Below are 24,797 nucleotides of genomic sequence, written 5' to 3' on the forward strand. Positions count from 1 at the left end.
TTTATTTGCGTAGGTGGTAAGTAAGACAATATTCATGGCACCCAAAGAAGAGGGGGGACAGATAATACCAAGCCTGCTTCTTTGCATTATTGTGTAATGGTATACTCAGGAAACGGAGAAGCACTGGCTTTCCAGCAATGAGTGCTGTCAGTCACATTATTGTGGAACATTCTCTAGCTCACGCAGAATCAGAGACCTCGGACTCTTTATCAGACTTACCAAAACGGTATGGGGCCGCTTATCACTTAGAAATGACCTGACAGCATTCCCCTCTCCCTATACTCCTAGCCATTTTAAATGACAGTTTTGCCCGGAAATGCCAGGGAACAATGATGTAGTGGGAAGAAGGTGCGACAGCCTTATGTTGAAGGAAGCATGATTCTGATGGACAAAGTCAGGTTATTCGAAGAATGTAAAAGCGGGTTTAAGGCTATTGAAAATTATTGGGTCAATATTTGAAAACGTGACACAGGGTGCCAAGCCCTCCCAATAGAGAAGCAACAATAAGCCATTTTAATTACTTTGAGCAATTAATATTCACTTTTGACAGTATGAGTAAACTGACATCGCGCAAACCTCTTATTTACATAGCCACTGCATATTGATTTCTGTAGGCCGATATGCGTTTATTGCGGGTGGTAATTTTAATCCATTTTGTCTAATGAAGATTCTCTAGAATTTTACTGCTATTATCCTAATTTGTGCACTCCATTCAATATTTTTGGAATATTAGTTGGCACTCTGCTTTCAGTCTAAAGTCCATTTCCTGATTTGTCACCCTGTCTATCTAAACGTAAACGTGGTACAAGCTCAAGCAGTAGCATGCCACATGCGCACCAAAGGCAAATCTGTACGCACCCTTATGTGTTCTCCACCTGGTTATATTGGCTAAAGTGCTCCATCTCAGCATTATCTAGGTAAGCCATCATTGAGGTACACAGATGATAAATTATTAGCTTATGCTAACACGTTAATACCCGATGTTTCGACTCTTGCAATCTTAACTAAAGAAGGCTTGTTACACTGCCACAGAATCACAAAGAATCCTTTATGCCCAGCATTGGTTCTGAGTGGTCATCGCTGGCTTTGAATGAATTTTTTACAAAATTGTGTTAAAAATGTAGCTTCAGCCCGTGACTTTCTTTTTTGCCCGAAGAACGAAGCAGTCTGTGTAAAACTATTCAAATATTTTAAGGAGTTTATGTATATATTTTAAATCTTTTATATATTCTTTCTAAATGGGTTGTTCACCCCTGTGTCTGTCACTCTTTTATGAAGTATTAATATTTTCTCCTTTTTCAGATTGTATTTTGCACATTTTCTGGCTGCTATTTATTGCTCTTTGCACAGTTAGGATATGTGGTGCTTGTCTCTCACTTTTCTCTCTCGTTGCGAACCTCAACATTTTATTGAAGCGGGACATTGGACTGTACCTGGCACATGAACTGGCTGCTACTAAATTGCTTTTTTGCACAGATTATGATATGCCTCATTACTCCTTTTCTCTTGTTGCTAATTTTAAACTGAACTCTGTCGAAGCTGGATTTTGGATTATATTTTGCACATGAACTGGCTGCTATTTATTACTTTTTGCACCCTCTAGGTTATGTTTTGTTATTTCAATCCTTCTGCCATTAATCCAAAACCCTATCTTCTACCAAATCAGTTACGTGTTGATACCTAAATGCTTGAACAAATCTCAACTAGCACCGATGAGATGCATATTATTCTATACTTACAAGAAGCTGTTTTTTTACGTTTTTTTTGTATGGTCTTAAATATACGTCGCTTACTTTGGTTGAGGTCTCTCTGGCCTCTGTATTTGCCTATGAGCTAAATGGTATTACTGTTGAAAACCTTAATTATTTCGCCATTAGGGTAAATGTCAACATCTACTAATGTTATGTAAGGGAAAATCTAGACCTGCTGTGTAGGCTTTTGAAAATGGATGATGGTCCGAGAAATGAGTTTTTCTTATGTTTTATTTTATCTATGTAATAATTTGTATGTATTTTACTGTGGACCTAATTCGAGTTCCAAATCTTTAATAAATATTGAATTGAATTGCCCAACAAAAAAGGGTGCCTAACTTAAAGTTAGTGCTATATCATGTAATGCAAGTTGTGCAATTACCCATAGGCCTGAGGTATCTAACCTGCTTGAACCACCCCACCTTGATGTGTTATTTGTATTGGCTTTTGCTTCATTCAGAAACATTTTTTAATTAACTACCTCCTGTAAACTTTAATCTTAAGCGCATGTACCACGCAGAAACATCTGGGGTGAAGTAGCTGTTATTAACTGGAGCTCCTTAAGTCTGAAGGATGAACAATTCTCGTTTGATCCTAGACTAGATTATTTAGCTTTTTGTTGCAAAATTTAAAACACAATTGTTCCTTTTTTATTGGTAAATCGTCCTGGTCATACTCCTGCAGCAAATCCTTTTATGTTAGCTGAGGAATAAGCACCTGCTTTTCAAATAAGAATAACTTTACTCTACTAGGCAGTTTGAACCTGTGGTTTGATAAGACTCAAGGTGCAAAGGAACAGTTTATATAGGAATTCGAAATTGTATACTAATCCTTATATCTAAAGATCCCACCAGCATTAAAGTCCATCCCTTGGACCCTTTTTCCCACCGTCCATGAATTGGTGGTGAGAAAACCAATTCCACTGATCTGCACTGACCATCTTGCTCTACCTTCTTAGGTCGAGCCTAGTGCCTGTGTGCATGTGCTGCTCTGCAAGATTTTATGTATCTACAATATGGGCTTTAACCAAGCCCATCGACTGCCACTCGCTCTCTGCTGTGCCATTCAGAAATGCTGCTCCCCCCCCCCTATTGGTGGGCTGCCTTCCAAAGTCCATTCCCTGGGTGCTTGGTTGACGCCCAGGCAATTTCACTAAGAGAACTTTGTTGTTGGCCATCATACTACTATTACGCTGCCTCCTGTTACAGTGTGTAATGGCCCTCCTCCTGTCTGCATCGCGTCTCGCTAAATCCCCGCCTCCCCTGCTCCTCCTACTGCTTCTGCACCAAAATTCCAACACCCTGGTTTTGAAAAAGTTAATACTTCACACTATGTTTATGGCAGATTATGAGAAGCAAAATGATGCGCAGTTCCTATAGGTAGTGGGTCAGTGGGGTCCTGAATGGATCGAGTCCAAGGGATCTGATCCTTCAGGAGCAAGAGCCCTCACGCACCCCGAGAGGTGTCATGCTTCATCATTGGGCAGCTCCTCGTTGGGCCGGCGCTGCATGCCCAATGGGCCCCGCAAGGGGGCTCTTTGCCGGAGGTCTTTTGAGCTGCCGTCTGTGAAGTGTAAGTGTGGTGGTGAGGGTGTAGTGTGAGAGTAGAGTGCTAATAAGTATTAAAAATAACACTTAGGGATTCGTAGATAGGATTTATTCAGTGTGTTGAACCCTAGGTTATATTAAAAACAGGTGTGGGCTTGAGTGGTTATAATGGACTACGTTAGCTCAAGGTAGAGGTGATGGTCAACATGTTTCTTGCCGCAAATGTCTCAAAGAGCAAAGGCAATTCGTCAGGACCTAGATAAACCCATTAAAACTACTCCTAAACGGACAGTTGCGTGCACATGTCTTACTTAGTACCCTGCTGTCCCATACTCAAAAATGATATATAGTATACCTTAAAGCGATCAATTATACCGACCTAAAAGGGAGAAAAGAGGGAAGACAAGGACGGTTAAGCATAAGTTGAACATACATAATGTGAAAGCAGTAACTGTGCTTAACAGGGTGTGCATGCCAGGTGATCGCATGATCATGTACAGTGCCTGGGTTTATCAAGTGGTGTATCCGGAATGTTGGTCAAGGAAAGCTGGTAACGGTGAGTGATTGCAGTGGTTGTGCTGTCAAAAGAGAGCAGTGGGAACTGGGGGTCAATTAGATCTCAAGCCAGTTAAATGCGTCGCCCCCATCTCCTAGGGGAATCTTGCTAACAGCATAGAAGCCGATCATTTGTATGCATGATGTAGGCAACTAGGTTGTTGGGCTGTGATAGTGGTTGCCACGTTAGCACATACATACATACATACATACCACGTCAATGAAGTAGCTCGTGAGCCATATCTCCTAAGTGTTAGTGCTAGCGCTAGTGCTAGTGCTAGTGTTAGTGCTAGTGTTAGCACTCGTGTTGACAAACACCAGAACTAAGGAAAGAGACACTGTAGTATAGGTGGCTATGGCGAGTGGTAAACGCACATTGTGTATATGCTTCCATTAACACTAATGTGGGGGAATGCTCAAACATAGTCAACACAGTATTCCATATTCTCCTGCACTCCGCGGAGTGAGATACAAGGAATTACCAGAGATAGCTTACCGCTAGGGTCAGGGCTCCAATGAGCCGAAGTTGAGTTGCGCAAAAATGTGTTCTCCAGCCTAAGAGAAAAACAGGAAATCACTGTACACCGCCCATAATACTGGCGGGCTGGGAGTGGAAGCATGGGGGAGAGAGAGAGAAAGAAAGAATCTCATGGAGGTACTTATGATTTTAGATCGTCGTGGAATGTGTACGACCTACCCATTCCTCTGCTGGAGTGCTGGTAGTCTCGTGGTCCGAGATACTAGTAGTGCCGAGTAGGAGTGGCCACTAGACCGTGAGACGCTCAAAGAGTGGGACATAAGGTGCGCCATATTGGGTCTGGAGGAGGTGTAGGCAAAAGGGGGGGCCCATCTTGGAATGGGAAAGATGCCTATAAATAGTGGAAATGGCAGGGGCCATATTGGAATGGTGAATCTGTCCATAAGAGGAACACTCTTTCCAGTGGTTCTGGAGACCCATCATGCTAATTAAAACAAATGGGCCCCATAGAGCACAAGAGAGGTACAGTCACATCATGGATAGTCACAACATGCGTGTAGGGTACATGGGGACAGTGTGTGATCAGCCCGTAAATGCCTTGAGGTAGATCTTGGGTAACAATAGGTGTGTCAAGTAACCCAGAAGTCGTGTTTATGGGGCGGGTCAGAAAAAAGTCCGTTGTGAGTAGGTGTTACTTATGAATCTCTGCCCAAGGGATTTAATTGTTGAGACCTGTAATCTGAGTTGGTAAGCGAAAAATCCAACGTTGTTCGTTGTGGAACAAGTAGTGTTTGGTCACATGCGGGTGCATTTCCAAAACTGTTCAGAAAAGGTGGTCTGGTGAATGTGGTTTTTCAATGAAGTGCATGCTCAGCTTGGTTGTCAGTTTTTTGCAGCGTATATTGCTGCAGTGTTCCATTATTCTGTTTTTCACCATGCGTGTAGTGATACCCACATACTACTTATTACATGGGCAGGTGATCCTGTAGATGCAGTGCGTGGAATTACAATTGGAGTGAGATTGCTGTGTCCATATCTGGTGTTCATTGAGTTGTATGGTTTTGGATATTTTTGTCGGTGCATAGACCTAGCAGGAACCGCACGTAAAATGTCCAGTAACTGATGGAAGTCCCCACAGAGATTGTTGTGTTTGTTTATGTGCTGTTTTAGGTCTCATATGGACTATAGTGTCTCTCAACTTCCACGTGCGTTTAAAGGAGGATCTAGGGGGGTGGGGGGGTTATTGTCGCCCCACTGACTGTAGAATACCCCAGTGTTTTTTAATCGCTTTAGTTATCTGATTGGATTGTGGGGTGAATGATGTCTCACATTTGAGAATGTCTTCTGTCTTTTTGGGTTTGTTTCCAGAAGGGAGGTTCTTTTGTTATTACGTGCCCTCTTATGTGCTATCTTGAATGTGTGTGCCGGATAGTGCAGTGTTTCAAGATTGGTTGCCGAATGTTTACCCTGTTGGTCGTAGTCAGTCAGGGCACTGCAGTTACAATTTAAGCGTAAAAACTAGCCGTATGGTAGATTATCCCTAAGATGTTTCGGGTGGTGGCTGTCGTAACGTAGGAGACTGTTAAAGTCTGTTGGTTTTTTGTACGTGGTGGACTGGATGTGACGGTAAACAGCGTTTACAACGCAATGCTTTTACAATGCGGTCGTTACAACAACCGCGTTGTTAGTACGCAATGCCTTTACATCGCAAGTCATTATAACAACTTGCTGTTAGGGGCGCTAAGGTATTGGATATGGAATCCAACACCTTCCCTGCAGTTGCGCAAATTGGAGTAGGAATAGTAAATAATACAATTCCTAAGTCCAGCGCACCCTCTACAGCAGGTCGTTGTAATGACTTGCGATATAAAGCTGTCGTTGTAACAACCGCGTTGTAATAGTGCGCGATGTAATATCATGCACTGTAACATGCTATATTCGGAGGCGACTGTCCTTAAAGGTGATCAGGAGGTCAAAGAAGGGTAAGTTGTTGTCAGACACAGTTTTAGTAAATCGAAGGAAAGGGTCAAGAGAGTTGATCCAATCATAGAATGTGTTTCAAGTGGTCATATCTTCCTTCCAGAGAATCAGAATGTCGTCTATATACCAACGCCACACGATGATGTTAGACAGGTATGTGTTCTGATCACCTTGGGTGAAATCCTTCTCAAAATTAACCATATACAGACAGGCCAGACTTGGGGCAAAGGTACTCCCCATGGAAGTACCTTGTGTCTGATAGTAGATTCTGTCTCTGAATTGGAAGAAATTCTGTTTTAGCGCTATGCTCGCTCATTCCAAAATGAAACTGACGGGTGTGGGAGAAGTCCATGTTTCAGATAATAATAGCTGATCTACTACCTCAAGGGTGCCGTTCTGAGAGATGTTAGTGTAGAGCGCTTCTACATCGAGAGTCACTAGAAGAGCTATCTGGACCTCTGATTCATTGACTTCGTAATCTGGTTCAAAACATCTCTAGTGTCCTTGAGAAAGGAGGGAGTTTTTTGGACAAGGGGTCTTAGGATGTGGTCACAGAAGATAGAGAGTGGCTCAAGTAGGGACCAGAGACAATCGGTCTCCCTGGTGGTGGCATTACACCCTTATGTATTTTAGGGAGAGTATAGAAATAGGGTGTCTTGGGGTTGATGTGGACCAGAAAGCCTGCCTCATTCTTGGTCAGCCAGCCCTGTGTTGTAGCTGTATCAACCATCGAAATGATGGTGGTTGTGAGTCTATGGGATGGGTCTTGTGTCAATGGAGTATAGAAGCGCTGGTCAGACAGTTGTCTTTGGCACTCAGCATTATACTCAGTGGTGTCCATAATGACAATCGACCTGCCCTTGTCGGCTGGTTTTATAGTTATGGTGTGGTCATTAGCCAAAGCTTGTTCCTTCAATCGTGACATATTGTGAAAATGAGAATCTGTAGGGCGTTTGTTGTCTTCTCTAAGCACTGCTTGTTCGAAGACCAGGTTTTCTGGAGAGAACATCCCTGAAGAGATGTGGAAGTGGAAGGCTTCCGCAGGCCTGTATCATAGGCCTCTTGAGTGGGTTTTTCATGAAAGACATCTTTCAAGCGAATCTTTAGGAAGAACTGCTGGAGCTCGCAGTTGGTCCTAAAGCGGTCTGTTTTAAGTGTTGGTACAAAGCCCAGGCCCTTTGGAAGGACCTTTTTTCAGTGTCGGACAAGGCTCGATGTGGTAGATTCACTACAAGGTTGTCTTCTTTTGGGTAAAAAGAACTATTGATGGACAGAATGCAGAACAATGTCATACATTCACCCCAGTACAGAGATCTGGGCCTAAATCCATCGTTTTTTTGCTCACCATGCCATTCCAGTTTGGACCCAGCCATATGCAAATCAGTCCTGACCCTGTGCCCAATGGGAACAGTCCAACCTGAACTGCCAGGCCAGGTCCTCCCTGGACTGGAAACAAGCATCCTAGGACTGGTTTCGGGATTTCACCCCTCTTCAGCCAGGATAGCTTTATTCCAGTGGCATAGAGAGCACGGGACTCACGTCTGAGCATACCCGTCCCACTCGGGGTGACAAATGCAAAAAGAACTATTGATGGACAGAATGCAGAACAATGTCATACATTCACCCCAGTACAGAGATCTGGGCCTAAATCCATCGTTTTTTGCTCACCATGCCATTCCAGTTTGGACCCAGCCATATGCAAATCAGTCCTGACCCTGTGCCCAATGGGAACAGTCCAGCCCGAACTGCCAGGCAGGGTATGCTCAGACGTGAGTCCCTTGCTCACTTTGCCACTGGATTCAAGCAAGCCTGGCTGAAGACGGCTGAAATGCCAGAAACCGGTCCTAGGAAGCTTGTTTCCGGTCCAGGGAAGGCATGGCTTGGCAGTTCGGGCTGGACTGTTCCCATGAGGCACATGGTCAGACTGATTTGCATATGGCCATGTCTGAACTGGGGTGGCAGAGTGGGCTAAAGAACGGTGATGGATCAAACCCAGATCTGTTGACTGGGTGTGAGTGTTTGATTGGTTCTGATGCTCCGTCCATCACCACCCCCTTTTGTACTGCTTTGTTCGCCATAAGTTGGCAGGGTATGCTCAGACGTGAGTCCCTTGCTCACTTTGCCACTGGATTCAAGCAAGCCTGGCTGAAGACGGCTGAAATGCCAGAAACCGGTCCTAGGAAGCTTGTTTCCGGTCCAGGGAAGGCATGGCTTGGCAGTTCGGGCTGGACTGTTCCCATGAGGCACAGGGTCAGACTGATTTGCATATGGCCATGTCTGAACTGGGGTGGCAGTGTGGGCTAAAGAACGGTGATGTATCAAACCCAGATGTGTTGACTGGGTGTGAGTGTTTGATTGGTTCTGATGCTCCGTCCATCACCACCCCCTTTTGTACTGCTTTGTCTTCTTTTGGGTGCCAGTCTGGCTCCTTGTTTGTCGTTGCGTGTCCACCTGTGGGGTTTGCCAATGCACTCTTTTGTTGTTGTTGATTTTCACCTCTTCTTCTGCCTCGCTCTCTGCCCCAACCTCTACCTAAAAAAGCATGGGGTTGGGAGGGGCCTTGCAAGGAGGGATGAGGGCCTTGCGGGTACATTGGGTATGGTTGTGGCCACTTGGGAGGTGGTCCTTGGTAAGTGTTCATCCCATACCCATAGAGCGGTGGTGGTTGCAGGATGTACGGGGTGTGATAAGTATCCTCATTACCCCAACTCCTGGTACTAGAATTGCTACTGGTTGAGGCCTTTCTGTAGCGTGACGGCCCACTCTCGTCTGAGGAGGTGTCTCCACCCACAGGGTAGTCCTCTCTCAGGTAGGGAAAGATCTTTTCTTTGTCAAATCTTTTTAAGTCCTTCTGGAGTTTTTCTATTCTGCGTTGTAGTAGGTATTCCTTATTTTCATTGATCTCGTTATTGATCTCTGTGAGCCTGGATTTGTAACTCGAGATCTGGATGCTGGCTTTTAGAGCAATCTCTGCTATGGTAATCCTGATCATGAGCGCATCTGCCAGGCGTTTCGCTGTGTTGATGATCAGGACTAAGAGGTCCCTTGTGCATTTCCATGCTACCAGAGACCACTCACGTTTGAAGACTGGGTCTTCCAGAAAGATACGTGTGGTGTTGGCGACAATAGGTCCTTTTGTAGCTATACCGGCCCTGAGATATTCTGTCATTAATGTTCCGTGAAGCGTGATTTTCACTAGTTGGGGTTTAAGCTTAGTGAGTGTGGTCCAGTCCTTGCTTTTGCTAGCTGAGGGGATGTTACCATCTGTACCTAGAAGGGAAGGTGTTTTCAAGATCTCTGACACCTTTTCATCATTAAAGCTGAGGCCTTGGTCCTCCATGGTGGAGGTAGGAGACCATCAGCCAGTAGATAAAGGCACTGAGCGGGTGGGGGTGGGCGGTTTTGGTCGGATTATGGGCACAGCAGAGATGGCCACGCCTCCCATGTTCCTCGTGGTTGGCCATTGCACACAACAGGAGTAGTATTTCACTCAAGTGACCTGGTACTTGTATTTTCCAAACTACTCCTTATGTGGGCTACACGCATCTGTGCTTTCATCACTGTACACGTGGGTCTTGTGTGTTGTAATAGAATCAAGTGCACAGGGACAGAGCTGGCGATTGAATAGAACCTTCAACATCTTAGCAAACGGGAATGTGAAGTATGATTATCAATATAATCTGAATTATCTGTACCAATGACTATATGATTCAACATATTTCCATAAGCGTCGTTTAAATATGCCTACCCATATATTCTAATATATGCATGTGGAAATGAGCACTCTATCTGCCATTAGCCGTGTCTAGATGAATATTATGTACCTGTGGTGTCTTAAAAGTGTGCATTCACCAGAGGGTGCGGGCCACTGTCTGCTCGCGGAGCTACGATCATGTCTCTGAGCAATATGTTTCACTTTCGAGAACCTCTGCCGGGAAATTAAAACTTATGGAGAAGGGCGGGAGAGGAGTGGAGGACTCACCAATGGTTGTCAATGGGTGGCCACTATTGCACAGACTAGTTAGTACACACTGCATCTGTCCGTGTATCGGAGCCAGAGGTGGGCCGTAGCGAAGGTTGGGCAGAATGAGCAGGGCAGAAGCAGGCAGCAGAGGTCAGGCAGAGCAGGGCTCCTGCTGCAGTGCTGCTCACTCGGCAAGTGTCACAGCTAGTGCGTGAAGTGTGCCATTAGACTACTTGTGAAACTCCATATGTTGGGCGCTAGATATGCAGTGTTTAATTCTTGATGCTAGGCTGTCACATATAGAGCTGTGTATTCATAGAACTGTGCGTCTCTGATGTCCCAGTGTTATATATTGCGCTGACTACTCCACATGTCAGACTGTCACACAAGGAGCTGTATGCTACCAATATCAGCCTGGCTTTCAGAGCTGTGCATTACTGATGTCAGAGTACACACACTACAGAAAAAGACACACAACGGAGTTATTTGTTTTATTAAGGTGGGGAGGGCATATCCTTACCAAGTGTAATAATGTTTGGCCGTTTACATTATGCCATTTTAAAAGTATTATTTATAGGTGTTTGTGTGCCATGGAAGGCAGCCAACAGCACACCACATCATTAAACTCCACTACTAACAACTCCACAACTCATAATGCCATTCCACATAATTACACTCCAAACACACACAATTCCACGCCACATAATTCCAGTGGACACAATACCACATCATTACTATCCACACAATTCCACAGCACACCACGCCACATAATTCCAATACAGAAATCCACTCCAAACCACACAATTCTATGCCACACAATTACACAGCTAACTAATCCAATCCAACTCATAGTTCCACAGCATACCACATACATTCACTCCATAACACATAAGTAAAAAACATTGCCATTTACAACGCCAACAGCTCCAACAAATACAAGGCCTTTCACATTAGTAAAAACATTGCCATTTACAATGCCGATAGCTGCAACTCAAACAAATGCAAAACCTATTGCATTTCCAATGCTTGTTATCTAATCCTGCCTGCACTCTCTAAAATCTGTCCGCATAAGAGGCCTTCATTAATAAAATGTTGGAAAAAAGGTCTTCTGTTAAACGCCCGTCAGCTTGAGAGGCACTGGAGGAGGTGTTTTTGCCCAGACCTCAGAACAGCTTATTTAATTAAAGGTAAAATATATAGGAACCATATCAAAGAAGCAAAACAAATATTACTATAAATGGGTTGATCAAGGCCCTATCCACCTAAAACGTTGTACAGAATTATTGATGAATTATACACCCATTCTGTAATGCAAAGCAACAGTATTCGCTCAGATGAACTGTGAAGAGCCAGCATCCTTCTTTCAAAAGAAAATCCTAAATATGAGGAACACCATTATGTCTGAAGTAATACTAAAAACACTTTTTTTTTTATAAGATAACTGGGATAGATCCTTTCTACTTCATCTTAGAAGAGTCTCTTCTATATGTTATCTAAAGTCACTGTTCAGGTTCTCTTTTGGACTTGTGCCCCACTACATTGCTTTGCTGCTTAAGCCTGTTATTAATTAAAGAGCCTTTGAATAATTGGAAGATAGTGACTATTAAACTACTTTTCAAAAATCCATCCAGGAACCTTTTGTACCTTAATAATTTTAGACCTATATCTGTTCTGCCCTACTGGACACAACTCCTAGTAAAACTAGTTTTTGTTCAACTTCAGAAATATGTGGAAGAAATGGTCTACTTGATTCTTTTCAGATGGACTTTACCCTGGCAGAAGCATTGAGCTGTTAGTAGTCTCAGTACTTGACGTCCTACGCAGACTTGCAGACAGAGGTGCTGTGGTGTCCCAAGTCCCTTTCAACTTAATTTGTGGCCTTTGACACCATTGGCCATGTCATTCGATTTCACTAGGTTTAGGAATACTGGCCTCTCTCGAATCGTGCTTAGCTGGTTGACTTCTTATATACCAGAGTGGTACCAGGTGGTTACATTTCCTCCATTTAAATCTAAACCAGGAACTTTTAATTGTGGTGTCCTGCATAAGCCAATCTTGTCCCCACTTTTGTCCAACATGTGCACGTGCCCCCTGTCCCATCATCTTAATTAAGTTGGAGTCAGATTTTTTATGTATTCCAATGATACCCAATTGATGTTTGGGTTTTCTTGGTTGTCTTTGAATTCTACCATTTTAGCACACAGTCTTACTCTGGTTTGCTCGTGGATGGTCTATGTCCTACTCGTATTTGTCAGGATGAGAATAAAAATAACATTTCGACCATACATGGCCACTTGTCTATTTGGAGATTTGACTAATTAGTCTGTTCGACCTATAAGAGATATTTTGATCTCGCTCTGAAAAGTTTGAACGTTGTGGTATTACTTACTAAGTGCTTCTCCCATTGCTTTTGAAGGTTCGCTGGTGGATGCCTGAAAACTTTATGAAACTAAATCCCACCAGCACTCTGCTACTTATCGCCTCTTGTGGGGCCATTGCTCCAAAGGACCTGTTTTGGCCATCCATTATGGACCTTTATCTCGCTCCTGCTGTAGCAGTCTGTAATTTAGACATTCAATTTGATTCAGATCTGTCTCTTGATATCCAGGTAGCAGAGATTGCGAGTTCTTGTGTTTTTTCAAATGAATTCTCTTCGCTGCATTCTTCCTTCCATTGAAAAAAATATTTCAGGTCCTTGTGATAAATGCCCTGGTCAAATCTAGATTGGATTATGGCACTGCCATTTCTACCAGCCCGCGCCAGAAACGTCTTCATCTAATTTAAAATATAGCCACTGCCTTCATTGTGACGTATCCAGATATGCAAAACTGAAAAATATCCCTCTGGACCTATATTTCTTTTACTTAGCAATTAATTTCTTGTGGGTTCACATGAAGAAGAGACAACCAATTGTATATTTACATTCCAACTAGTGAGTTTATTTTTTTATATTGTTTTTAAGATATTTTGCTTATTTATATACATTTTTACTTGTTTATATACATTTTTTCTCAAATAAACATCGGATTGTTTTCTTATTCCTAAACACAATCTATACAGTGATATTTTGAATTGCTCTGTGCTCATTCAATTTTATCAACACAATGTTTAAAGTTATAGGCTAAAACCTCTCTCCTATGATTTGAGAGAAATCCCCACAACAATCACTCCTCTGTTCATACCACATGCATTTCACTATCATACGACACATTCACACTGCACCCCAGATATGCACCAACGATGTTGCTGGACTAGCCAGGACTGGGCCAGATGCTCGACCCTTAAATTATGATGCAAAAAAACTGGGGTGTGACACTCTGTCTGGTCGACGCACGTTTCGGTGGATCTAATTTCTTTTCTTGCCACCTTCTTCAGGACCTTTTGTTTGCGCGTTTATCGCGGGCAAAGATGAGGGGATTGTTATTCTGTAAAACAATTGGATAGTATCAAAACATAATTTCATACATTGTTTATGTGTCCCACAGGAGAATACTACATTTGTTCTCCAATATATACAATTAAAAACCAAGAATTTGCACTTCTGTCAAGCTTACAAACGTGCCTTTACTTACATAGCTCTCTGCAAGTTTAAAGAAAATGTATAGTGGTAGATCGAAGAGTAGCAAAGATAGATAAGAGCAATATGTACTACAAATAAACTTCATTTTATCAAAGAGCGTTTTTTCTCTCTACGGTCCTGTGTCCTATTGACTAGTATTCTCTATTTTACGTTTGTCAAATCTCGCTGAGATTACTCCATTATGTTATTTCTTATTCGTGGGCATAAAAAAGAGAACTCAAAACTACCTGTTGTGTACTGTTATACACGTAGTGAAAGTCTTCCTCTCAGTTAATATTACTGAGGTCGTTCTTCTTCTTTCCCAAATATGGTCAATGCTGCAAGAAGATTTCATATTGTTATTACACCTTCTGCTTTCTCTATAGGAATGCTCCCTATTCCGCTTGTGAGTTTTATATCTATATTGCATGTACCTTTGTCGGTCCGGGTTGCGATCCTAGGAGTCAGTTTCGCATATCTTCATAAATTTATATGTTCTCTCTTTTCCCTTCCATATTTTCAAGCCTTTCTTACAGTATTGATGACTCACCAGCCCTTAAGAACTTGACAGAAGTGCAAATTCTTGGTTTTTAATTTTAATGCATCGTTGGTGCATATCTGGGGTGCAGTGTGAATGTGTCGTATGATAGTGAAATGCATGTGGTATGAACAGAGGAGTGATTGTTGTGGGGATTTCTCTCAAATCATAGGAGAGAGGTTTTAGCCTATAACTTTAAACATTGTGTTGATAAAATTGAATGAGCACAGAGCAATTCAAAATATCACTGTATAGATTGTGTTTAGGAATAAGAAAACAATCCGATGTTTATTTGAGAAAAAATGTATATAAACAAGTAAAAATGTATATAAATAAGCAAAATATCTTAAAAACAATATAAAAAAATAAACTCACTAGTTGGAATGTAAATATACAATTGGTTGTCTCTTCTTCATGTGAACCCACAAGAAATTAATTGCTAAGTAAAAGAAATATAGGTCCAGAGGGATATTTTTCAGTTTTGTTTATAGTATTTTTCCCCCTGATCCCTGACCTAAAATAGAACCTTTAAGGGGGTTACCTTTCTCTAATTGATTTATTGTGGTTTTTCAATCACAGGTTTCTTACCTGAGAACCTCACATCCTCGTCAAGGTAAGCGAACGTGCTAAGTTACAACATGCTCTCTCTCTTTAGTTCTGTCTCAAACCTTTCTCACACCTAGGTGTTGGAATAGAGTTACTATTAAGCCATCCTCTAGGAGTATTGTAATTCTTCTCCTGGGTACATATTTATTGTCTTAAACACAGTCCTTTTCTTTCTTTACACTTTGGTGTTTGATATACCAATTTGTCTTTTCTTAGACACAATACATCATTTTATTTGATACAATTCTAAGTATCACTGATTTTACATTAGTGGAGGATAGGCGCATATATATATGTATAATCGTTAACCAACAGCCTAGGCATATAGAATGGAATTTTTACAGACCTTTGGCTTTACTGATGCAGATTACATAGCCTTAATTGGGAGTACCAGCAATCCCAACTGCAATACCACACTCACCAATGTAGCTAATAGTGAATGGCAAACATTACTTAACCTAAGAAAAAAATGCAAGAGAATGGAGTCTCATGCCACTTATATGTTGGAGTATCTCAAGGCGGGAGTTATTCCATCTGGCCTACGAGTCCGCAACACTCCAACATTATTTGTGGAACTACGGAAATTTCTAGAGAGATGGTCCCATATAAGCAATAGATGTTCAAGAGATTGGATGATCCTAATTATCGAGACAGCGAAGGAATTAGTGGCAGCTCTAAATATACAAATCCAAGAATTAGAAGACAAACTCAAGAACAATACAGCTTTAGATGAGGCTAAGTTAAAACTAGATAGTATTAATGCCGACCTACATGACTTTGAGGAATATATCTTAAAAAAGAAAACTGAAAAACTTAAGAAAGATATTAAATGGTTTACGCAAGAAAAGGCGTACCCGTACCTTAGAGCCAATTACTATCAAGAGTGGCAAAACGAAAGCAACCCTAACACATATGGACAGTACAACAAGAGAAAAGTGGTCACTTTCTCAGACACGAACTCTTCAGAATCGGAAGGGGATGCCCCCAATAACTATGAGGACACTCCTCAAGGCCAACGATCCTATAGAGGAAGAGGAGGCGAATATCAACCGTACTATCAAGCCCCCCAACCTTTTTTAGGGAGAGGTCGGGGACGAAACAGATTCCGTTATACGAAGTCGGACAGGAGAGGATACCAGTCTATGGACCCTCAACCTCCTCAGATGTACATGAGGACCAGAAACCAGCAATACTGGAGGAATTGAGGGCCAAATCTGGAACAGACACTATACCCATTTTTAACATCTCAACACATATGTTAAAGCCAGAGGAAACAGCTGTCCTAAGTAGAGGACTATCCTTCGTACCCAACACACACTGTAATAGGTTCAAACTTATGCAAGACATTTTTTCCTTCTTTAGGAAAATTCGCCTCAATAAGTTCTTCATGGGTAGAGAAGAAGGTGAGCCAGAAGGAAACCTCTCAGGATGCAAATTGAAATCCACTTTTACACCTACTCTGGAAATGGTGGGTGCTGAAGTATCCATATTTGAGAAATCTGTCCTCAATGATATGAATAAATTACTGAAATACAACCACCACAGTAAATCCAATTTGACAGCTGGAGAGAGCAAGGCGCTCCTGGAATTGCAAAATACACCGGAGCTTACCATAAAGCCCTGTGATAAAGGGGGAGGCATAGTCCTTATGGATACTAAGAAATATGAAGAAAAAATCTATCAAATGTTAAATGTGGCTGAGCACTATAAACCTATAAAATCAGGAGCCATCACAAAATTGAAAGAAACCATTGACCACACGACTAGTAAAGCCTACGAGGAAGAAGCCATATGTGAGAAAGAATATCTATTCTTGAACAAAATGAATGCAGTAATTCCAGCATTATACGGTGTGCCTAAAACACACAAGGATATTCAAGATCCACCTTTACGTCCAATAGTTTCTTCAATTAATTCCTCGACAGAACCACTGTCCAAGTATGTGGACAAGTTTCTATGTCCTCTCACCACCCAATATAAATCTTATATCAAAGACACAGGGGATATCATTAAAAAATTGGAGAATGTACCCTATGACCCCAAGAATGAAATTTTGGTCACCTTAGACATCGAAGCGCTATACACAAATATACCGCAACAAGAGGCAATAGAAGCGGTGAAAACACTCCTAGAAAGATCTCCAGGAGAAAGACCTAACGAGTTTATAATTGAATGCTTGGAAATAGTGCTTAAAAATAATTACTTTGAGTTCAGAGGGGACCTATATCAACAAACTAAAGGTACCAGCATGGGGGCATCATGTGCCCCGAGTGTGGCCAATATATACATGGGGGAATACGAACTTAAACACATCTTCAATGAAATTGCCCCCTTCTACGAGAATGTCAGTCAATGGCATAGATTCATCGATGATATTTTCTTTATTTGGCGTGGAGATAAAGAGACTCTAGACATGTTTATCAACTGGCTGAATGCCAGTGATAAAAATCTGAAATTTACCAGTAACATCAGCACCACATCAGTTGAGTTTCTAGACATTACAATACAGGAAGAGGAAGGCAGGATCTCAGTCGGTTTCTTTAGAAAACCTACCTCCAAAAATACCATACTATCACACACCAGTTACCATCCAAACTGTCAAAAGGATTCTATCCCGTTTGGAGAGTTTCTACGCATTAGGCGTAACTGTTCAAACATCAAGGACTTTGACAAACATGGAGAAGACCTCAAACAAAGACTGCTCGCACGAGGCTACCCCAAACGATTGATTAGAACAGCATATAAAAGGGCACGTTATTACAATCGGGATGCCCTATTAGCAGGGAACTCTCGCCCAAAGAATGACAAGTTGGTATGTGTCGTGAATCATTCGACCTTAAACTTCAAAATAAAAAAGGTCTTGAATAAAAATTGGCATATTTTAAATACCGGGGAAGGATCTGAGACTATTCAAAAACCCATCCTTGCATTCCGTAGGAATCGGAACCTGAGGGACAGCCTTGTGCATACTAGGCCCAGACGACAACAGTCAAATTCACAAACTACCTTGATAGGACCACAGATCTTGGGTAACCACAAATGTGGTACTTGTGTGGCATGTGACAGTGCTATCGTAACTGAATTCTGGCAATACCAAGGTAAGAGAGGCAAACTACGTGATTTCACTAATTGCAAAAGCCAGAATTTGGTATATCTTATACTATGTCCCTGTGCCTTAGGCTATGTAGGCGAGACGGGCCGAGAGTTCAGAACACGATATAGTGAGCATAGATCCGCCATCAGAACTAAAAAACTACTAAGCCCAATGGTACAGCATTGCATTGACTTCCAACATAGTGAAAAAGAACTAAGATGGTTAATATTAGAAAAAGTCAAACATATTGCAGGAAAAGACATACAAGATGTCAGAAAAACACGAGAGACCTACTGGATCTACACCTTAGATACAGTTAAAACGGGTCTCAACGAAGAAATATTGTGGCACACAAGATAAGGTCTGTACAGACAATTCCCATCTTCTGTATGACTGTCTATGAGAGTGTATAAAACTACTATGGATAGTATAGATTACAATCTAATTTACACTATACGAAATCTGACCATACTACACATAGTGCTTATACGAATTCGGGGCAAATGAAATAATATGCAAAAAACCCCCTTCTGAATATCATACAAAACTGCACATTGGTAAAACTCTGTGGAGTTTTCAGATCTTAGACAATAAGGATTTTTTTGACTAATTTTCTCCCTTTTTGGGAAAGCATGGCACTGTGCATCAGGCACCAGACTGTCCTAACACCCCTACATAGGATTGACACACATTTATAAAACACTGGGCGGAATGATTAGATCGCAATTGTTGTGAAGATGCCGATTACGTTTAGCGTAATAACTACCATGCCTAAATACGCCTGATAATGGCCCAGCAGGCCAACAGGCTGAATAGTAAAGATAGGCCCCGCACTAAAAAGGTGGCAGATTACTTTGCACCACGGATGCGCAACGATTTCCTGTGACATCCATCAAACAGTAAAATGGCCAAACGATACATACTTCACTATCAGTGCCTCGGGGAATCGGGGATATAAGCTATTATCGGCTATTATAAAACTAGATACCTATCGAGTCACACCGAGTATGCATTAGTTGCTAGAAATTCGTGCGCATATATGATACAAAGTACACGATAAATTCCCGGGGTAATCGTAGTAAAAAAGACAATCCCAATTGTATAACGGGTCCAATAAATGATTCGCCTCATGTAGGTAATCTCAGTGATTACCTTTCCAAGATGAAACCCACAGTAACAAAGGGATTATGAGTGAGACATACAATGGCACGAAGGAAAACACGTGATTTCACATCACAGCGGTGTATGACCCGATCCAAAATGGCGGCGAAGCTTTCTGATAATATATGACCACCAATGGAATGCATTAGTTGCTATAAATTGGTGCGCATAAATGAAACAAACTATACGATAAATCCCCGGTGTAATCGTAATAAAAAGACAATCCCGAGTATATAACGGGTCCAATAAATGATTCGTCTCATATAGGTAATCTCAGTGATTACCTTTCCAAGATGGAACTCACAGTAACAAAGGTATTCTGAGTGAGACATACAATGGCACGCAGGAGAACACGTGATTACAGATCACAGCTGCCCGCAATCAGAAAGCCAGTACTGCTTAAAAAGGGAAGGATTTTACGGCCACTACATTGGAGGCCGGAGTCTGTTTACCAAGCTGCCGAAGGAGAATACGAAACCGCCGATAGGTAAGGTACTGCGTCATGAAACTCTAGTAACCTTGGTAGTCTGTGAGATTTAAGCTTACTCCTTTTGACTCAGTACCTTAGGAAACTAGGAACCCCTACCGTATATACAAAAAAAGATTCTCAGTGGGGGGAAATAATAGCAATGAGAGCACACAGGATTTATAATTCTGTACGGTTAGTTTATAGTAAAAATAAGATGGTCATAGAGACTAGTGAGACACAAACGGTAATGAGACCTTTATGGCAATACTGGGGCAAACAATCAATATGAGGTCGCCCTAACACGCGTCCTAGTTCCTCAGCGTGTATATACTAAAAAAAAAAAAATCCTTCTCATTTACTAGAGCTCAAAACAAGATTGGTACCAGCCATCCCCTTACAGCACAATGCAACTATCCAAAGAACAAAGAAACGGAAAGAAGTAATACCTTGCTGTTTACAATAAAGACTAAGTAGGTAATCATACGAAAATTAAATTACGCTGTACGTGTAATAATAAGATCGAAAAATGCTAATTACCTTTTTCTAAATTTTAACCAGACTATACAGCACCGAGAATAGTTCTTAAGGGCTGGTGAGTCATCAATACTGTAAGAAAGGCTTGAAAATATGGAAGGGAAAAGAGAGAACATATAAATTTATGAAGATATGCGAAACTGACTCCTAGGATCGCAACCCGGACTGAGAGGAAGACTTTCACTACGTGTATAACAGTACACAACAGGTAGTTTTGAGTTCTCTTTTTTATGCCCACGAATAAGAAATAACATAATGGAGTAATCTCAGCGAGATTTGACAAACGTAAAATAGAGAATACTAGTCAATAGGACACAGGACCGTAGAGAGAAAAAACGCTCTTTGATAAAATGAAGTTTATTTGTAGTACATATTGCTCTTATCTATCTTTGCTACTCTTCGATCTACCACTATACATTTTCTTTAAACTTGCAGAGAGCTATGTAAGTAAAGGCACGTTTGTAAGCTTGACAGAAGTGCAAATTCTTGGTTTTTAATTGTATATATTGGAGAACAAATGTAGTATTCTCCTGTGGGACACATAAACAATGTATGAAATTATGTTTTGATACTATCCAATTGTTTTACAGAATAACAATCCCCTCATCTTTGCCCGCGATAAACGCGCAAACAAAAGGTCCTGAAGAAGGTGGCAAGAAAAGAAATTAGATCCACCGAAACGTGCGTCGACCAGACAGAGTGTCACACCCCAGTTTTTTTGCATCATAATTTAAGGGTCGAGCATCTGGCCCAGTCCTGGCTAGTCCAGCAACATCGTTGGTGCATATCTGGGGTGCAGTGTGAATGTGTCGTATGATAGTGAAATGCATGTGGTATGAACAGAGGAGTGATTGTTGTGGGGATTTCTCTCAAATCATAGGAGAGAGGTTTTAGCCTATAACTTTAAACATTGTGTTGATAAAATTGAATGAGCACAGAGCAATTCAAAATATCACTGTATAGATTGTGTTTAGGAATAAGAAAACAATCCGATGTTTATTTGAGAAAAAATGTATATAAACAAGTAAAAATGTATATAAATAAGCAAAATATCTTAAAAACAATATAAAAAAATAAACTCACTAGTTGGAATGTAAATATACAATTGGTTGTCTCTTCTTCATGTGAACCCACAAGAAATTAATTGCTAAGTTAAAGAAATATAGGTCCAGAGGGATATTTTTCAGTTTTGTTTATAGTATTTTTCCCCCTGATCCCTGACCTAAAATAGAACCTTTAAGGGGGTTACCTTTCTCTAATTGACGTATCCAGATATGACCAAATCTCTTCTATCCTAAGATAATTGCTCTTATTGCCCATACATAGCAGATTTGTCTTCTGGGCAATGGTTATCGTCCAGTGTTGTTTACCAAGGATTCCCTTTTATTATGGCATCTAAGTTAAGTGCGTACAAAAATTCCCGATCATTAAGATCTATTCACCGATTCTACTTTTAGTATCTAGTGACAATAGAATTACTTTTGGGGACTGTTCCTTCTCTATTAATGCTGCGAAAACATTGGACTCTCTCCACTTGGATCTGCGGATATAATCTTCCATGAGTCGCTTCAGGAAGTCATTAAAATCATTTTGTTTTCAAATGGTTGCAGACAGGGCTCCCAATTGTTTGCTTATTTAGTGCCATAAAACTAGTGGTGTAAGTGTGCTCTGTAATTGACCCTAAAATAACATTGGTCACTTTACATTGGAAAGAACAGGTTCCCCCAAAGGGGGTATTGTGTTTTTAGTGCTTATGGCAGACCTCGGCTCTAGAGAAAATCTCATATGATCTGAAACAGCAGATTGTGTGATCTACAGGTACAGTATTTAATAGAAATCTACCTAGAGCACAATCACCTACCTGGTCTTAGGGCATTATAGCTATGTATTTAGGTTTTGCTCCAGAGAAGCACTGGGGTCAGGTGGAAGGTTGGAGGAATTCCATCCTTACTACTAAGCAATATTCATACTTATTACTTTCATGATGACCAGCATCACTTCTAGATGCATGGTTTTGACAAGTGTGTAAATGTTTAATATATTGAACATCTCTGGACCGCGCTTGAAAACCATCCGTAACATTTTAAAATACAAAAACACGAACATTCACCTCATTGAAGGGAATTTTTAAAGTTTAAAATGTGATGAATATGTTTCTAAATACATTTAGCTGTAGAGCCTTGCAGGCACGTTAATACTTAGCACTCCTATTTGTAATGTTATCATGAGGTCCCCATCTGACTATGGGGAATGTTTCACTCTTGTGAATCTAGGAGAAAACTGAGGTACAGATAAGTAACATTTAATTCTATTGACTAAAAAGCCAGAACTGACTGAAGGTGTCACATATGACATTGGCCACTTGGCATCTTCACACATGGACAGATATAGAGTAAACACATTCATACTTTTACCATATTGCTATACTCCTCTTTCTCTTCAAGTGTTCAGAACAAGAAAATAATGTTACATCCTGTCATAGAATTTAATTAGTCATTACAGATTGTTACAGATTGTGATAAGAAAGATATAAGTATGCATCAATTAAATAATAATTATATGCTATCACTCGTTTTCTCAGACCCCTGATAAATGAAATTGAGAAAAGATGCTGCATCATAAAAAATAACCTGGCCATTGTTTTAAATGATTTCATCCTGCTTGCCCGTTTTTATCTGTGTTAATTTTTACTTGCAGAACAGTGAGTCTCTTGCAAAACAATGTTAGGAATGTGACAACTATAGGCTGCTGAATCACTGACAAGCCTCTTCGAGAATGAATCAAGGCAAGGGCAGTAATGTGCATATCCGTTGTGCATGATAGTAGCTGCCTGCTTTCGAAATTCAGATTGAATCAGTCTGTGAACATTCATATCCATATACATGTGATATATGAACTGGCAATGGCCAGTTCACACTTCCATGGTCTAAAACAAGGTTAACCATATTCATCTGTGGGTGACCAAGTATTAACCATGGATAGCAGTGGTAAGATTTTGAATATAAAAGTAGGGAGGTCACAATTGTGTCATATATGTCGGCCTTCTAAGTTTATTACACATGTTTTGAACTAACCCCTCTTTATTTTTTGTTAACAGTGTTTTCCATAATTCCCGATAAAAATAAAAGTTTCATTGGCTTGTGCAGCAATCATCCTGTTGAATAATCCATTGTGAACTTCATTCTTTCATACCTGTGTCTGTTCTAGGGGTCTGCTGCTACCAAAGGTGGTGGTAAAAGATCATGGTGTGGAAAGAACAGACATTGGGAACCTGGGAAGCGGGATTTACTTCAGTGATTCAATAAGGTTTGTCTCTTGTGTTTATGCTAGTTTATTTGAGAACACCGACACCTTTTTAAAATGTCTTTTATTGCATTCTCTTCATAAACTTGACTTATTGTTTGTTTTATGGTTGTTACTTCTGATCCCTTTTGGGTCCCTTTATTGCAATAACAGAAGTACAATTTCCTGTTCTGCTTTCTTCACCATTGTGTTTTACCAGAAGCAAATAATTGTATACCCAGCACGATCAAGTTGGTTATGACATGACAGCTTGCTAGGGAGTGCATTATTTTATTTGCTTACTTTTCTGGTTGTCTAGAAGCAAAATCACATGGACAAGTCCAGTTGTTGGCAACAAGACAGGGCAGTTTGTTAGTTTGACGAATTTCTGAGTTGGGAAGTATTAATTAGAGTTTGATCAAGCTGATAAAATTCCAAATTAACTAATTGCACTAGACATATGTCGAATCCCAGGTTTGATTGAATGATAAATGATCCAGAAAATCTTACAATTCCTAAAATGGTATGAATCAGTTGTAAAGATGTACGGCATTCGTAATTGGTTTCTGAGCACAGGAAAACATAATAGTATGATCAACCGTATTTGTTTAATCGTATTTTGCAATCTGAGAGGGAACAAACAAATCAAATACATATATATTGCCAGAATTATTCTTTTTCTTTTCAAATCTGTTTATTGAAAGGTTGAAATCACCACACCATGCGGTCACAGAGCAGGCATTGCACTATATGTTTGTGGCTTACATTCCCCTCTGATAGAACGGGCAACTGACTCCTGTGCCAGGGCCTTTCAGATCAGTTTGGGGTGCAGTATTGCAGGCAGAGGTGTTAAAGGGAGCGCCAGAGGTGTTCCAGATTCAGGAATGTTGCTGAATCTGGTACTCTCCTGCTCTCGCTCTCCCTCTCTCCCTGCAGAATGAAGCGAATTATGCTTGATGTTTTTGTGAAATTTGATAAAAATGTAAATTGCACAGTACTTCAAGCAAGCATAATGTATGTAAGCTACAGTGTTATTGTCAGTTTCTCTGGTTTGTGGAAGATTGGTGCAGTGCAGTGTAATGGTAGAGTTAAAATTAAGGAAATACTCTAACACTTTAGAAGTCAAGAAAGGCATCCATGAATCATGGGTTTCATTAGTGGACTGTCATATCTCAAAGGAGTCTCCACTAGAACCTCCTAATGAGTTCACCAGTAATCTCCAATGCTTTTGAGACTCAGCTCTCAGATGATCTTTTTCCTGGTGTCTACTCCCATGGAT

At 40.9% G+C, this 24,797-nt stretch overlaps 1 protein-coding gene across 8 annotated transcripts in view; it reads left to right on the top strand.

The window, feature by feature from the left end:
* The window catches only part of PARP4 (poly(ADP-ribose) polymerase family member 4), a 2,159,601-nt gene that overhangs the window by 454,712 nt on the left and 1,680,092 nt on the right, over positions 1-24,797 (top strand). For all 8 annotated transcript variants that reach the window (XM_085621544.1, XM_085621545.1, XM_085621546.1 and 5 more), the window contains exon 13: positions 23,444-23,542. In XM_085621544.1, coding sequence (XP_085477670.1) covers positions 23,444-23,542 — 99 coding nt within the window. The remainder of the gene's footprint in view (positions 1-23,443; positions 23,543-24,797) is intronic.

This window comes from Triturus cristatus, chromosome 8, assembly GCF_964204655.1.
Source record: "Triturus cristatus chromosome 8, aTriCri1.1, whole genome shotgun sequence".
NCBI lineage: Eukaryota > Metazoa > Chordata > Amphibia > Caudata > Salamandridae > Triturus > Triturus cristatus.